This window comes from Myxine glutinosa, chromosome 12 (assembly GCF_964187855.1).
Source record: "Myxine glutinosa chromosome 12, kmMyxGlut1.1, whole genome shotgun sequence".
Taxonomy (NCBI): domain Eukaryota; kingdom Metazoa; phylum Chordata; class Myxini; order Myxiniformes; family Myxinidae; genus Myxine; species Myxine glutinosa.
The window spans coordinates 69,974,866-69,989,865 of record NC_136272.1 but is presented as its reverse complement, the minus strand read 5'-3'; the positions used below and the strand labels follow the sequence as shown (position 1 = coordinate 69,989,865).

General features: G+C 41.0%; 1 protein-coding gene across 4 annotated transcripts in view; it reads left to right on the top strand.

Moving 5' to 3' along the window:
- Window positions 1–15,000, top strand: part of LOC137437508 (FYVE, RhoGEF and PH domain-containing protein 1) — a 246,501-nt gene that overhangs the window by 139,231 nt on the left and 92,270 nt on the right. For 3 of the 4 annotated variants that reach the window (XM_078766002.1, XM_078766001.1, XM_068131886.2), the window contains 3 exons: window positions 9,649–9,828; window positions 12,999–13,188; window positions 14,600–15,000. The exon at window positions 14,600–15,000 is cut by the window's right edge and continues 53 nt beyond it. In XM_078766002.1, the coding sequence (XP_078622128.1) occupies window positions 13,100–13,188; window positions 14,600–15,000 (490 nt within the window). In that variant the 5' untranslated portion in view covers window positions 9,649–9,828; window positions 12,999–13,099. Of the gene's footprint in view, window positions 1–9,648; window positions 9,829–11,865; window positions 12,116–12,998; window positions 13,189–14,599 lie in introns of those variants that run through there. The other variant, XM_068131888.2, reaches the window with a different exon arrangement.

Below are 15,000 nucleotides of genomic sequence, written 5' to 3'. Positions count from 1 at the left end.
TATACAACATTATATCTCAAAAAGTTATCCACAAATTCGGACAAAACCTTGTGGACAGGTTGGTATTGTGACCAGAAATAATTTATTATATTTTGGTGAAGATCGGGATATTATTTTAAAAAATAGTGATTCTTCACAATTGATAGATAAGGCCAAAAACGATATATAACATGATATCTCAAAACGTTATCCACATATTCGGACAAAACTTGTTGGACAGGTTTGTAATGTGGCAAGAAAGAATTGATTAGATTTTGGTGAAGATCTGAATATTCGAATTTTTAAAGTGATTCTTCACAATTGATAGATAAGGCCAAAAACGATATATAACATGATATCTCAAAAAGTTATCCACAGATTCGGACACAACTTGTTGGACAGGTTGGTAAGTGACAAGGAAGAATTCATTAGATTTTGGTGAAGATCTGAATATTCGAATTTTTTTTTAGTGATTCTTCACAATTGATAGATAAGGCCAAAAACGATATATAACATGATATCTCAAAAAGTTATCCACATATTCGGACACAACTTGTTGGACAGGTTGGTAAGTGACAAGGAAGAATTCATTAGATTTTGGTAAAGATCTGAATATTCGAATTTTTTTTTAGTGATTCTTCACAATTGATAGATGAGGCCAAAAACGATATATAACATGATATCTCAAAAAGTTATCCACAGATTCGGACACAACTTGTTGGACAGGTTGGTAAGTGACAAGGAAGAATTCATTAGATTTTGGTAAAGATCTGAATATTCGATTTTTTTTTTAGTGATTCTTCACAATTGATAGATAAGGCCAAAAACGATATATAACATGATATCTCAAAAAGTTATCCACAGATTCGGACACAACTTGTTGGACAGGTTGGTAAGTGACAAGGAAGAATTCATTAGATTTTGGTAAAGATCTGAATATTCGAATTTTTTTTTAGTGATTCTTCACAATTGATAGATGAGGCCAAAAACGATATACAACATTATATCTCAAAAAGTTATCCACAGATTCGGACACAACTTGGTGGACATGGTGATGTGACGAGGAAGAATTGATTAGATTTTGGTGAAGATCTGAATATTCGAATTTTTTTAGTGATTCTTCACAATTGATAGATAAGGCCAAAAACGATATATAACATGATATCTCAAAAAGTTATCCACAGATTCGGACACAACTTGGTGGACATGGTGATGTGACGAGGAAGAATTGATTAGATTTTGCTAAAGATCTGAATATTCGAATTTTTAAAGTGATTCTTCACAATTGATAGATAAGGCCAAAAACGATATATAACATGATATCTCAAAAAGTTATCCACAGATTCGGACACAACTTGGTGGACATGGTGATGTGACGAGGAAGAATTGATTAGATTTTGCTAAAGATCTGAATATTCGAATTTTTAAAGTGATTCTTCACAATTGATAGATAAGGCCAAAAACGATATATAACATGATATCTCAAAAAGTTATCCACAGATTCGGACACAACTTGGTGGACATGGTGATGTGACGAGGAAGAATTGATTAGATTTTGCTAAAGATCTGAATATTCGAATTTTTTTTTAGTGATTCTTCACAATTGATAGACGAGGCCAAAAACGATATACATTATATCTCAAAAAGTTATCCACAAATTCGGACAAAACTTGGTGGACAGGTTGGGCATGTGATGAGGAACAATTGATTCGATTTTAGTGAAGATCCTAATACAGATCCTGCCTATCAGTGGGAAAGCATCGTAAACTGTTGAGGCTGGTGGAGGCCTTCTTCCTAAAATTTAGTGGAAGTCACGTGGATTTAAATAAGAACTTCCCTCTTCCACACATTTGTTATGTGTGTGTGCGGTGATACAACCATTGGTATGACCATCATGGTCTTTCAAGGAGCGTGTTGGTGTTGGCTATCACAACTACAGTCGCGGGAGCGTAAAAAAGATCTCATGTTACGTGGTTTCTTAGGATGAAATAAGAGACTGGTGGACAGATATTATCATCACATTATCCCAAGAAACAAAATAATGATGGGATAAGTAAGGGAAAATTACCTGAGACATGTGGTTTTCGGATATGAAAATATCATGCTGTGGCGCGTGCACTATATGTAGAATGGTCTTTCAGGTTTATTGTGTTTCCCGTTTTCCGTTTATTGGATGAGCTCACAATTGGAGGTAAATAGTAATTTAAAGAGGAAGTCAATGTTCAGTTCAGACAGAGCATCCGCAGTTCGTTTGTCATTTTCCATTTTGATTTCATGTGAAGCATGAACAGTACCAGAAATCTCTCGGGTCTATTTGTCTCGTCCACGTTGGAATTCCTCGGTGAATTAAGATATTGTGTAAGCTTGCCAGGTATGGATCATCAGGTGGTACAGAAGGGAACTGCACCTGCACTCTCTGCTAAGTTCAGGCAATAATGGATCAACCAGGCAACAAAGACTACTAATTGAAGTCTGGAAAGAGCTGTCTATTGATCGAGCAATTTCATCCAATGTTTCCACGAGCAGGCCTGCGATAATACTCCCTCAATAAACAAAACACTCTGTGCATCTTCACGAATCTTAATCCTTGTCCGCTCCATCTCTACATCTCAGGGTTCATCTTTTTGTTACATTAATTTGCGCAAGAGGAGGGGAAAGGTTGGCTGACTTAAGATAATTTCAGTTGATAAAAGGAATATGAAAGAGGAGTGTAGGATAAACAGGGGAGGCTGTGGTAGGTTCAAAGAAAGAGATAGTATGGTAATTCAGGGGAACGGAGAGGTAAACCATGTGGAGGGTGTACTGGAGAGACCGTCGGGGTTAAACAAATGTGGAGTCTCTTGGAGAAAATAATAATTATTGCATCAGGAAAGGCACACATGATGGGGTTGAATATTTCCAAATAACTCGAGAGAGATTGTTCCAAGGCACACAGGTCCAATGTACGATAGGTATCTTGTTGTTGTTTGTTACCTCCGCCACCACAGTTGAATGGAGGTTGTTTTCACCCCTGTCTGTTTGTCTGTCCGTTTGTCTGTGAATAGAATATCTCAAAAAGTTGTGGACGGATTCGGACGAAATTTGGCGGAGATGTAGTGCATGTGACAAGGACGAAATGATTCGATTTTGGTGAAGATCCGGATTCGGATCCGGCTACTGGAATTTCAAAAGTGATTCTTCACCATTGGGAGATGGGGCCAAAAGCGATACTTAGCAGGATATCTCAGAAAGTTATTGATGGATTTGGACGAGACTTGTTGGATAGATTGTGTGTGTGACAAGGAAGAATCGATTCAATTTTGGTAAAGATCTGAATATGGATTCGGATATGAGAATTATTTACTACTTAAGTGATTCTTCACCATTGGGAGATTGGGCCAAAAATGATACATAGCAGGATATCTCAAAAGGTTATTCATTGATTTGGACGAGACTTGTTGGATAGATTGTGTGTGTGACAAGGAAGAATCAATTCAATTTTGGTAAAGATCTGAATTTGGATTCGGATATGAGAATTATTTACTTTTTAAGTGATTCTTCACCATTGGGAGACAGGGCCAAAAATGATACATAGCAGGATATCTGAAAAAGTTATGGATGGATTTGGAGGAAACTTGGTGGACAGGTTGTGTGTGTGTGGCAAGGAAGAATCGATTCAATTTTGGTAAAGATCTGAATATGGATTCGGATATGAGAATTATTTACTACTTAAGTGATTCTTCACCATTGGGAGATTGGGTCAAAAATGATTCATAGCGGGATATCTGAAAAGGTTATTGATAGATTTGAACGAAACCTGGTGGATAGATTGCGTGTGTGACAAGGAAGAATCGATTCAATTTTGGTGTAGATCTGAATATGGTTTCGGAAATGAGAATTATTTACTTTTTAAGTGATTCTTCACCATTGGGAGATTGGGCCAAAAATGATACATATCAGGATATCCCAAAAAGTTATTGATGGATTTGGACGAAACTTGGTGGACCGGTTAAGTGTCTGACAAGAAAGAATCGATTCAATATTGGTGAAGATCTGAATATGGATTCGGATATGAGAATTATTTACTTTTGAAGTGATTATTCACCATTGGGAGATGGGGCCAAAAATGATACATAGCAGGATATCTGAAAAAGTTATTGATCGATTTGGGCGAAACTTGTTGGATAGATTGCATGTGTGACAAGAAAGAATCGATTCAATTTTGGTAAAGATCTGAATATGGATTCGGATATGAGAATTATTTACTTTTTAAGTGATTCTTCACCATTGGGAGATAGGGCCAAAAGCGATACTCAGCAGGATATCTCAAAAAGTTATTGATGGATTTGGACGAAACTTGTTGGATATATTGTGTGTGTGACAAGGAAGAATCGATTCACTTTTGGTGAAGATTTGAATATGGATTCGGATATGAGAATTATTTACTTTTTAAGTGATTATTCACCATTGGGAGATAGGGCCAAAAATGATACATAGCAGGATATCTGAAAAAGTTATTGATCGATTTGGGCGAAACTTGTTGGATAGATTGCATGTGTGACAAGAAAGAATCGATTCAATTTTGGTGAAGATCCGGATTCGGATCCAGCTAGTAGAATGTTTTAAGTGATTCTTCACCATTGAGTGATATATGGCCAACCAGGTGGAGGTATGCTCTCCACTGAGTGCCGTTCTGGATTACCTTGTGACATGCGGTATTAGGATATGAATGCTGTATCACATTATGACACACGTAATGTATGATTGATAGCCAAAATTGCCTCCTGGTAGTTTGGTCTTTCGTTGATCGCTTTCTCTGCTTTATTCGATGACGTCACAATAAGGTAAATAAGTGAGCTTTAAAGACCCTGTACAGAACACTAGGGCGATGCATCGAAAGCGAACGTACACCTCGGATAGTGTTTTTTTCACGACCACAATTAAAATGGCCCTCAATGGTTGTTAAATCTCAACACGAGATTTAACCCTAACCCGAACAATTGCAACAGGCCCAAAGCACATTTACTATTTGATATTCGTTGATCGTTTACTTTCCCATTGTTTAATACACAAGCAGTACCGAGTATCTCTCTGATCTATTTGTCTCATCTCCATTGAAGGCCTTTGGGGGAATTGAGGCCTTGTAAACTTGCCAGGAATGGATCCGCTGGTGCTACAGAGGAGAACTTCATCTGCACTCTGTGCTAAGTTAAGGCAATTTTTTCCCCTGGTGCAAGTAATTAAACAGCATCAGAACGTTCTGGGTTATATCCTTAAGTGGTTCGAGATAACCAATGGGATTGAATCGATGAGAATTTGGCTCTTTGTGTATTTTAAAGCTTGAAGATGGTCCATTGATCTATGAACTGTCTTTGTGCAAAGAATAATAAATAATTCATGTCAAAGTGTTAACAAACAAGCTCGGTGGACTCTTCTCTCCTGTACATGGTCACCTGATCCAATTTCCGGAATACTGTACTAACTTCTCCAAACCTACTTTAATCTTATGCATGAGGACAGTATTCAGTTGGACATTCTTTTTTGTCCAACTCCGACAAGGTCGGAGATGGGAACATTAAAATGAGCTCCGACCGACCAACCGATCATCCGTCCATTTACTTTTGCATACGAGATCTTTCAAAAACACATTTAGTTTTCATATTGCAGACATCTATATTCCTCATGACATTACATCGACCTGATTTGATGATGACTGTGATTGGCTGAATTATGTTGCCATGGCAACCATCTCAGTCGCTTGGCTTGTGCATGCGATGTTTGAAAAAACGTTCAACATTTAGCTTTCACATTGCGGACATCCACAGCCACGTGAAAAAGTAAGTACACCCCATGTAAAGTTTTGACTTTTTCAACATATTTCAACATACAGCTATTTGATCTTCATTTCAACAATATTGATAGATAAAGGTGATATAATATAACAAATATCATGAAACATTTACATTTTGTAGTCCATTGTATAATTTAAATAAACATAAATGCAAATTTCGCATGTGGAAAAAGTAAGTACACCCTTGGCTCTAATAGGTGGTATTGCCCCCTTTGGCAGAAACAACCTCAAGTAGGCGTTTCTTATAACTGTCTACCAGTCTCTGACATCGACTGGGAGAAATGTTTGCCCACTCCTCCATGCAGAATTCTTTCAGCTGTGCGATGTTTGAGGGGTTTCTTGCATGCACAGCTCATTTCAAATCCCCCCACAACATCTCGATGGGATTTAGATCCGGGCTTTGACTTGGCCATTCCAGAACCCTCCATTTCTTTATTTTCAGCCATTCCTTGGTGGATTTACTGGTATATTTGGGGTCATTGTCATGTTGCAAGGTCCACCTTCGGTTGAGCTTCAACTTTCCGACAGATGGCGTCACATTATCCTCAAGCACCCTCTGATACAATGAAGAATTCATAGTGGATTATATGATGGTGAGCTGCCCAGGCCCCGATGCAGCAAAGCTGCCCCAAACCATAATATTTCCACCACCATGATTTACAGTTGGTATCAGGTTCTTGTGGTCAAATGCTGTCTTTGGTTTTTGCCAAACATGTCTTCTGGTACTGTGGCCAAATAGCTCTACCTTTGACTCATCTGTCCAGAGCACATTGTTCCAGAAGTGCTGGTCTTTGCCTGGGTGTTTATTGGCAAACTTTAGTCTTGCCCTGATGTTCTTTCTGGACAGCAAAGGTTTCCTCCTGGCACACCTCCCATGTAGATCAAATTTGTGCAGCCTCTTTCTAATGGTAGACTCGTGCACTTTGACATCAACAGTGGGAAGAGCTACCTGTAGGTCTCGTGATGACATCCTGGGGTTCTTGGAGACTTCTTTCAGCATCTTGCGGTCTGCTCTCAGGCTGAACTTGCTGGGGCGGCCTGGTCTGAACAAGTTGGCAGTTGTTTGGAATCTTCTCCACTTGTAGATGATCTTCCGCACAGTCGAATGATTGATTTGAAATTGTTTGGAGATCATTTTAAATCCCTTCCCAGACTCGTAGGCATCTATAACCTTCTTTCTGAAGGCCTCATAGAGCTCTTTTGATCTAGGCATGGTGACGCCACACACTTCAACAACAAAGAATAAACCAAACTAAATGTCTGAGGTTTAAATAAGACAGGTTCCTCCAAGATTCTCTCACGATGTTCTAATCATTTGCACCTGAGTTGGTGCACCTGATTCTAATTTTAGGTATTTGAAGTAGTGATAAATGTAGGGGTGTACTTACTTTTTCCACATGCGAAATTTGCATTTATGTTTATTTTAATTATACAATGGACTACAAAATGTAAATGTTTCATGATATTTGTTATATTATATCACCTTTATCTTTCAATATTGTTGAAATGAAGATCAAACAGCTGTATGTTGAAATATGTTGAAAAAGTCAAAACTTTACATGGGGTGTACTTACTTTTTCACGTGACTGTATATTCCTCGTTACATCCAAAAGGCGGGGGACGTAGAGTATGAACTCCTTGTTCCTGTGAAAATTGTATGAACTTTGCAAAGCATTTCAAGTCTTATCTTGACCTTTAAACAGCACTTTAATCGAAAAACATAGAACGTGCATTACTGATTTTACTATTTGTGTCAGTCGCCCCTTCGTATCCCGAAGAAGGCAGTTAACATGAAACATGTGAACCACATGGCCATTTTGTGTGTAGTGCAGGAACTGCTGCCCAGACAGAAACCACATGCTCAGACAGCAAGCAGTGTAACCTGGTGTACAAGGAATCTCTGAGAAGACCAGGCCACTTGCTGCTCACAGACCAGGCAGGAGTTTGTAACTTGTTCAGGGTTCTGGCTGTAACGTGTCTACTCTTCACGAAGGAGACCATGAGATATTTATAACGTCCAGCAGATAGTGATAGCAGACCCAGGAAACCCCTTTACTGCCAATCTGAGAGACGGTGCACATATTGATGGTTCACCCTGCATGCGAAACACCAGGAGGGAAGTTGATATCTGGGTCAACACTGAAATCCAGGCGAGACAACTCAGAGTGTATGGATACTCTCCCTGCGATCCTGCTAGCCCAGCTTGCACTAAACCGTATATTAAAATGGGGGGTGTAGGGATGGGCAGTGTTCGGCGACAGTGTTCAATTTTCATGGCTGTGAGTGTGGTGCACAGTACCGTACTGTATGTACTTATAGAAGCGTGCGGTGCGGTGTACAGTATTTATGGCTGTGTGTTGTGCATTGTACAGTATTATGGGTGTGTGTGTGTGTGTGTGTGTGTGTGTGTGTGTGTGTGTGTGTGTGTGTGTGTGTGTGTATGTGTGTGTGTGTGTTGTACAGTATTTATGGCTGTGCGTTGTGCGTTGTACAGTATTATGGATGTGTGTGTGTGTGTGTGTGTGTGCGTTGTACAGTATTATGGATGTGTGTGTGTGTGCGTTGTACAGTATTATGGGTATGTGTGTGTGTGTGTGTGTGTGTGTGTGTTGTACAGTATTATGGATGTGTGTGTTGTACAGTATTATGGATGTGTGTGTGTGTGTGTGTGTGTGTGTGTGTGTGTGTGTGTGTGTGTGTGTGTGTGTGTGTGTGTGTGTGTGTGTGTGCGTTGTACAGTGTTTATGGAAGTCTGGTGTGCGGTTTGCTGTTTTGATGCTGGTGGACTCTCCGGTTTGCACAACGCTTCAGAATTAGTGACGTTTATTGAAATGCTCTGTGATTGGCAAATAATCCTTTGGTAATGATAATAAATGGAATCCTGACCCTTATCCTCGTAAGCATTTGTGATTAAGCTTGTTTTGTTGGGAGTTGTCAGTAATGTTCAAGTGCACAGTTTGAGACAACCAGAATGGTATCGTTTGTAAGCTCATCGTTCATGATCATTTCTCAAATAATTTTTGAATCCTTGACTTTGTTTTTACAGCACACAACTTCAGATAACTGTAATACAATTTTCAAATGGAGATACTCTTACTATTTGTTATATTGACAAAGTCATTCCTAGAAATAGATTCACCCCACAAAAGATTGTTGTAATATACAAACACCTTGCCCACATTTTGCCCACATCTGAGTCCTGGGCACGTTAGTGTGTAAAAGGTGTGCTACAAAATACCCTGAAGGTTGTACTGTACAGCTGGGAAGACGAGCACGCATTGAAAGAGTGGGTGGGTACGTGCGGTCGGCGTCAAGAAAGAGGGGCATGGGATCCGTTCCAGGCATTGCCACGTGGGTGGTCCGGCCATGGAAACCGGGACCTTGAGCAAATTCTTGAAGCCGACAACAGCTGGAAACATTGCTAGGATGGGGGGGCTTCAGTCCCAACTCAACTGGGACGGTGTTGAAACATCTGAATGCTCCGCACTTTGCATTTTCCTACAGCTGAAGAAATTCTCCATGTGAAGTGGATTTAAAAAATATTGACGAGACGACAGCAGGTGGTGATCCATGGCATCGTGATGCCTTTTAGAGCCGCCATGTTGTTTTTAAAATATCTGAAGACTGACACTGAACTTGCAATGTGTAAAGACTGCCATGAACGCATAACTTTGCATTTAAGGTAACTGAGTTTGCAAGCTGTTTTAAAAGCCATTCGGTTATCAGTATGTGGTTCTTTCGTCGCTGATAATGTAACTGCTACTGTGTTCTGCAAGCCGCATCCATGTTCTGAAAGCGCGACAATGACATGGAATGCTTTCTTGGACTGTTACTTGCAGGAAAGCTTCTCGTGAGGACACCGGGTAACGACAGAGGAACCCCCGTACCAGGCCGCAGGCGTGTCGGGGACTCGACCGTGCCACCCAACTCATGTGCCAATGCTGTCAATTCACACAGGCACTCTACCCACGCACCACCCACTGCCTTCACAGAGAGGAGCTCCAAAGTGAAACCGCAAGGTACGTCTGCTTCAGAGTGACTCAAATTTTGGGTAATATATTCCGGGCCATTTTAATTAATAACTGTACAAAGGATGAATAAAAGGCAGTGAAAGGGATGGGGTGACATATTGAAAAGGCTGATAAACAAGCAATAGACAGGAAAAAGGAAATGAGGTTGGCTGGTGATAGGTGTCAAATGTCAATGATGGAAGAGGATGCGATGTAGGTCATAGGATATCAAATGTGGGGAAAAACATGGATGGGAAGGTGGTGGGATGGAGGCTGGGAAGGGGTCGAATATATATATATTTTTTGCATGTGTGATGCCTTACACATGTTCCTTATACAGGGTGAGTCAAAAGTAGCGCCCGATTTCTGTTTATATATATATATATATATTTCTGTCAGTTGATTGTTTGTTTGCCATTTGTATTACAGTGTACAAGAAGGTAGAAATAAATGAATGACATGTTTATCTAACCATTTATTCGGGGGAAAATTATTACGGGGAAAACCCTTAGCTACATTCGTCGCCGTTTTCGGACGACCGGACTGCTTTGCAGTGGCTACCGACCCTGTTGCTTCAAATTTCTCGACATTCAATCGTATGTTACTTCCCTGGGGTGGGTTAATATCGAATTCCTGTGCCAAACGGCGTGCCGCCATCGTTGGTTGTTCATTACATTTGTAGTAATGTTTCACGGCCGCAATGCGGTAGTCATTTGTCACATGTCACATCACACTCACATTCTCCTTAGTACCATTTCATTGCCCATTCATTGAAAGGTAATTCATGGTTCAATTTGGTGCAAATTCAGTAACTTTCCAAACTCTCAGCAATAACCTGCAAAACAAAAACAAAAATAAATAAACGAAGAAAATTAATAATCTGCAAGACAATAATTATTAACAACATGACATCCCAGAAAGAATCTGACAGCCGAAAAAACAGAAATGGGGCGCTACTTTTGACTCACCCTGTATTAATGAGACTTCTCATTTCTTTATTCGTCATTGAAATTTTCTACCTGAAAGCCGCTTGCATTTTGACTGCCGGGAATGACATGCGGAAGGCGAGAATGGAACGGAGGAAGATTGAGAGGGGGTGGAGAAAAACGGAATGCTGAATAGCTTTAGGAATCGCATTCTTGTTACAGTCTGTCACCCCAAAAAAAAAAAAAAATGGCGGAATTGGAACTTTCGTAGCAGACTCGAGGCGAAGTTTTACATTCCGAGGCCTGGCGTTTTGAATTTGGCCACCACCGAGGCACCGAGTGGAAAATGCGCTCTAAAGTGAATGACTTTCCACGAGATAAAGGTCATGGACAAGCTCTGGCCTTAAGGAAAGATCCATTGCCTATTTGTAGCCAAGCCTTCGGCCACATCTGGTTATTCATTGCTGCACTCTTTAGGCCTCTGAAGGCCCCTCACCCCCAAAAACTATCTTCAAAGGTACCTCTTAGGCCTAGTTGCTATAGTATAAGTGGTGCGCAAGTATTTTTACAGGTCTGGTCCAAACCGGCTGGCTTCCTTAGTACCTCAAACCAAGGAAGCTCTCTTGGCTCACTGAATGAGCAAATAAACCTTTTCATTTGATGAACGATTTGGGATAAACTTGTTTCAGTTACCCTCTTGATGTTACTGTATCATGTTTAAGGTGTTGTGATCCATTGATGGAGGTGAAAGTTTAACCTGCGCTATTGTTCTATTGTTGTTCTCCTTTGGTAACGGAATGACCACTGGTCACATGTCACAGGAAAAATTGTCCCCATTATCGATTTAATTTTGGTTGTTTCTTCTTTTTAATTGCTGAGCTGATGAGAAGTTCAATGGCGAGGAAAAATATTCTCAGGAATCAAAGATTATAGGTTTCACGTTACCTTGTTGGTACTTTTTCCCTCTGTTTGTGTTTCTAGCCGTGGTAACAGATTTGACGCCATTTTCATTGCCCATTTTTTTTTGTAAGCTCTTGTGTTTCGCTGCTCACAGTAATGTCGTGTTCACCTTGGGAACACAATAACGCACTCTTATCTGCATTCACAAGCCGGCCCACACAGACCTCAGAATGCGGAAGGCTTGTCTGCTACCGCACGCGGCTCGCTGCCGAGCTTGGCTTTCTGCAGACATTTAGCGGCTCTTCTCTGCGAAATTGGGACAACAAGGTGTAAACTACGCTGTTATGGCGGTGTATGAGGACCAGATGGTGAACGTGGCAGGGTTTACTATACGATGTCTCCTTGTTTGCTCTGTGTAATGCCTGTTTCTCCACACCTGCCATGGTGCATTGTGGTTCATTCATGACAAGGTGAGTTGTTAGGGTTGGGGTTAGGGTTTGGGTTAGTGTTAGGGTTAGGGTTAGGGTTGTTAGGGTTAGGGTTAGTTGTTAGGGTTAGTTGTTAGGGTTAGGTTTAGGGTTAGGGTTAGGTTTAGGGTTAGGGTTAGGGTTTGTTGTTGGGGTTAGGGTTAGTTGTTGGGGTTAGGGTTAGGGTTAGTATGTTAAAGGGTCATGTAGGTATTCCGCATGCATCAAGGTGCTTGCCAACGTTAAACCAAAGCACTCGTCTGCCAGCACTGGACGGATGTTATACATCCCATGGTGTCCTATGTGGAGTTATTGTTCGAGTTATTGATCCTGAACAATTTACTACTTCCTGCCTAAACTATGGTTAGCAGGTGTTCTGGTCATCTCGGAGTTGACACCTGGTTACACTGCTTGTTATCTTCGAGTGTGGTTTCTATGTGGGCTGCAGCCCCTACACTTTCAACAGATTCACACTCCCAGGTAGAATGAAGGACTAGTCTTGCTGGTCAATGCCAGTGCCAATCTGTATCGGTGGACAGGTAGAATAATGGATACAATCAGCAGGGCGTTGATTGAGGTGCAAGGAGAAGCTGACGTTTCTGACATTTAACCCTTCAGCTTTATTTGCTGTGACAAAGGGTTAACACCTGAAACTCGGCTTCTTGCTTCCCATGGAGGTTAGCATCCCTCAATCGAAGTCCTGTTGATTTTATCCATTGTTCACACTCACAGGTGTTCACAAGTCACACGTGAATGGCCATCTTCGGCCAAGAAGGGGCGATTATTACTGTTTTATTATTCTTTAAATGTTATTGTTATTAGGCCCAGTGTGTACTCACCTCAAGTGCTACTTTGTTATTTATTTCTCTGTTTTTCTCATCAACAGTGCCTCCCAAGCCCTCAACCCTCACCGGGTTGGAAAAGAGAGGAGCTCGGATCATTCCACCTCCTCCAAACCGGCCTCTTCCCCCAGTCCCTCTGCGGAATATGGATGACCAGCAGTGTAGGCCTGAGCTTGGCCCTACAGATAGCCTGAGCAGTGTCATGGAGCTTGTTAACAAGTTTGGAGGACCGAGGTATAAAGACGAGGTTTCAAATAGACGATTACATCATCGCTCCTTTCCTGCTGACAGCAGCTTACCGAATGTTTAAAAATATTTAAATGTGTAATGGAAAATGCCTTGTTTTCAACAACAAACGATAATGATGTTGTTCATCCAGGGGTCCACAGGGTTGTTACGTGCCCATGAGGACTACGTGCCCATGAGAGTTTGCAAAGGAAATTGGACAAAGAGCAACTTTAATTTGTTTTGTTTTAATTTGGCACTGTTATATATATATATATATATATATATATATATATATATATATATATGTATATATTTCTGCTGTCGCCGCGAAAGCGATGGAGGTCCTTGGTTCGAATCCCATGTTGTCAGAGTTTTTCACACTTAGCCCCATGCAGGAATTTAATTCCTGTTTATATAAAAATTATATATATACAGTATATATATATATATATATATGTATATATATATATATATATATATATATATATATATATATATATATATATATATATATATATATATATATTGTATAATTTATGTGCATGACGTCAGTGTCATGGCATAGAGTTAGTGTGCTTCCTTAGTCAAATTTAATGTTCCTGACTGCAAACCTGTTAATGGTTGAGTAGCGGGGCAGAGACAATGTGTGAGCGGGGCAGAGACAATGTGTGAGCGGGGCAGAGACAATGTGTGGGTGGGGCAGAGACAATGTGTGAGCGGGGCAGAGACAATGTGTGAGCAGGGCAGAGACAATGTGTGAGCGGGGCAGAGACAATGTGTGAGCGGGGCAGAGACAATGTGTGAGCGTGGCAGGTTGCAATTGTTGCTAACAGGTTGTGCAGCAATTGCTGGGGTGAGACTCAATCTGTGCCTTGCTTTCCAGTCAAGTTAGGGGGTTCAACGTGTATATATATATATATATATATATATATATATATATATATATAAATATATATATAAATATATAAATATATAAACAAGGATCTGCACATGTATCCTTAAGGATCGAGTTGAGACATTTTGTTTCCATTTTGGTCTGTGCTAAACAACAAAATATGAACTGTTCCCAGCAGAGAAGGATGACGCAATTTTAACAATGCTGTGGTATGGAGGAAGTCATCAAAGGAGATTCTGCTTCAACAGAATAGCATAAGGATAGCTTGGCAATGACGTTAAAAAAAATACTTCATTCTCCTTGGAAATCCCTTGCATTTAATGGGAATTTGCCAGACTTCTGGGAGGGAGCATTCCCTCTGGGACCGAATGGGTACAGACACAGAAAAAGGTTGAAAACGCCTGAATTGCAGATATAAAGTCCTGATAATAATCATACACATGCCTAGGGGTGAGTTATTCGGTGCTTTTAATTGGATGTCATTCATATTTGACCCATGTTCTTTTTCTTCCATTGGCGCAGTCCGAAGCTGTCACGGAAGACGACGACGGCCGATTGCATCGAAGAGCAGGAGAGCTGCGGAGTGGATATGTACACAGACAATCCGGAAGTTACATCACTGTCGAGGACGTTGAGGGAGAGCCACACAGATTACGAGGGTCCAAACGAGGCGGCTTCGACGTGTCGGTGCCCGGGTCCACGGACCGCTTCTTCGGGCAACGAGACCTGTGACGGTTGCGGGTCGGTCAGGCAAGGCCGGGATTGCGAAGACGGTGACAGATCGAACTTCGGCCCGTCTAAGATTCCCAATCGAGACAGTGGCATCGAGAGCGTGAGTTCAGCATTTGCTCCCGACGATCTTGAAACGGAAGGTCCTTCCGCAGACGTCTCGACCGTGACGACGGACGGCGGCACGACCGAAG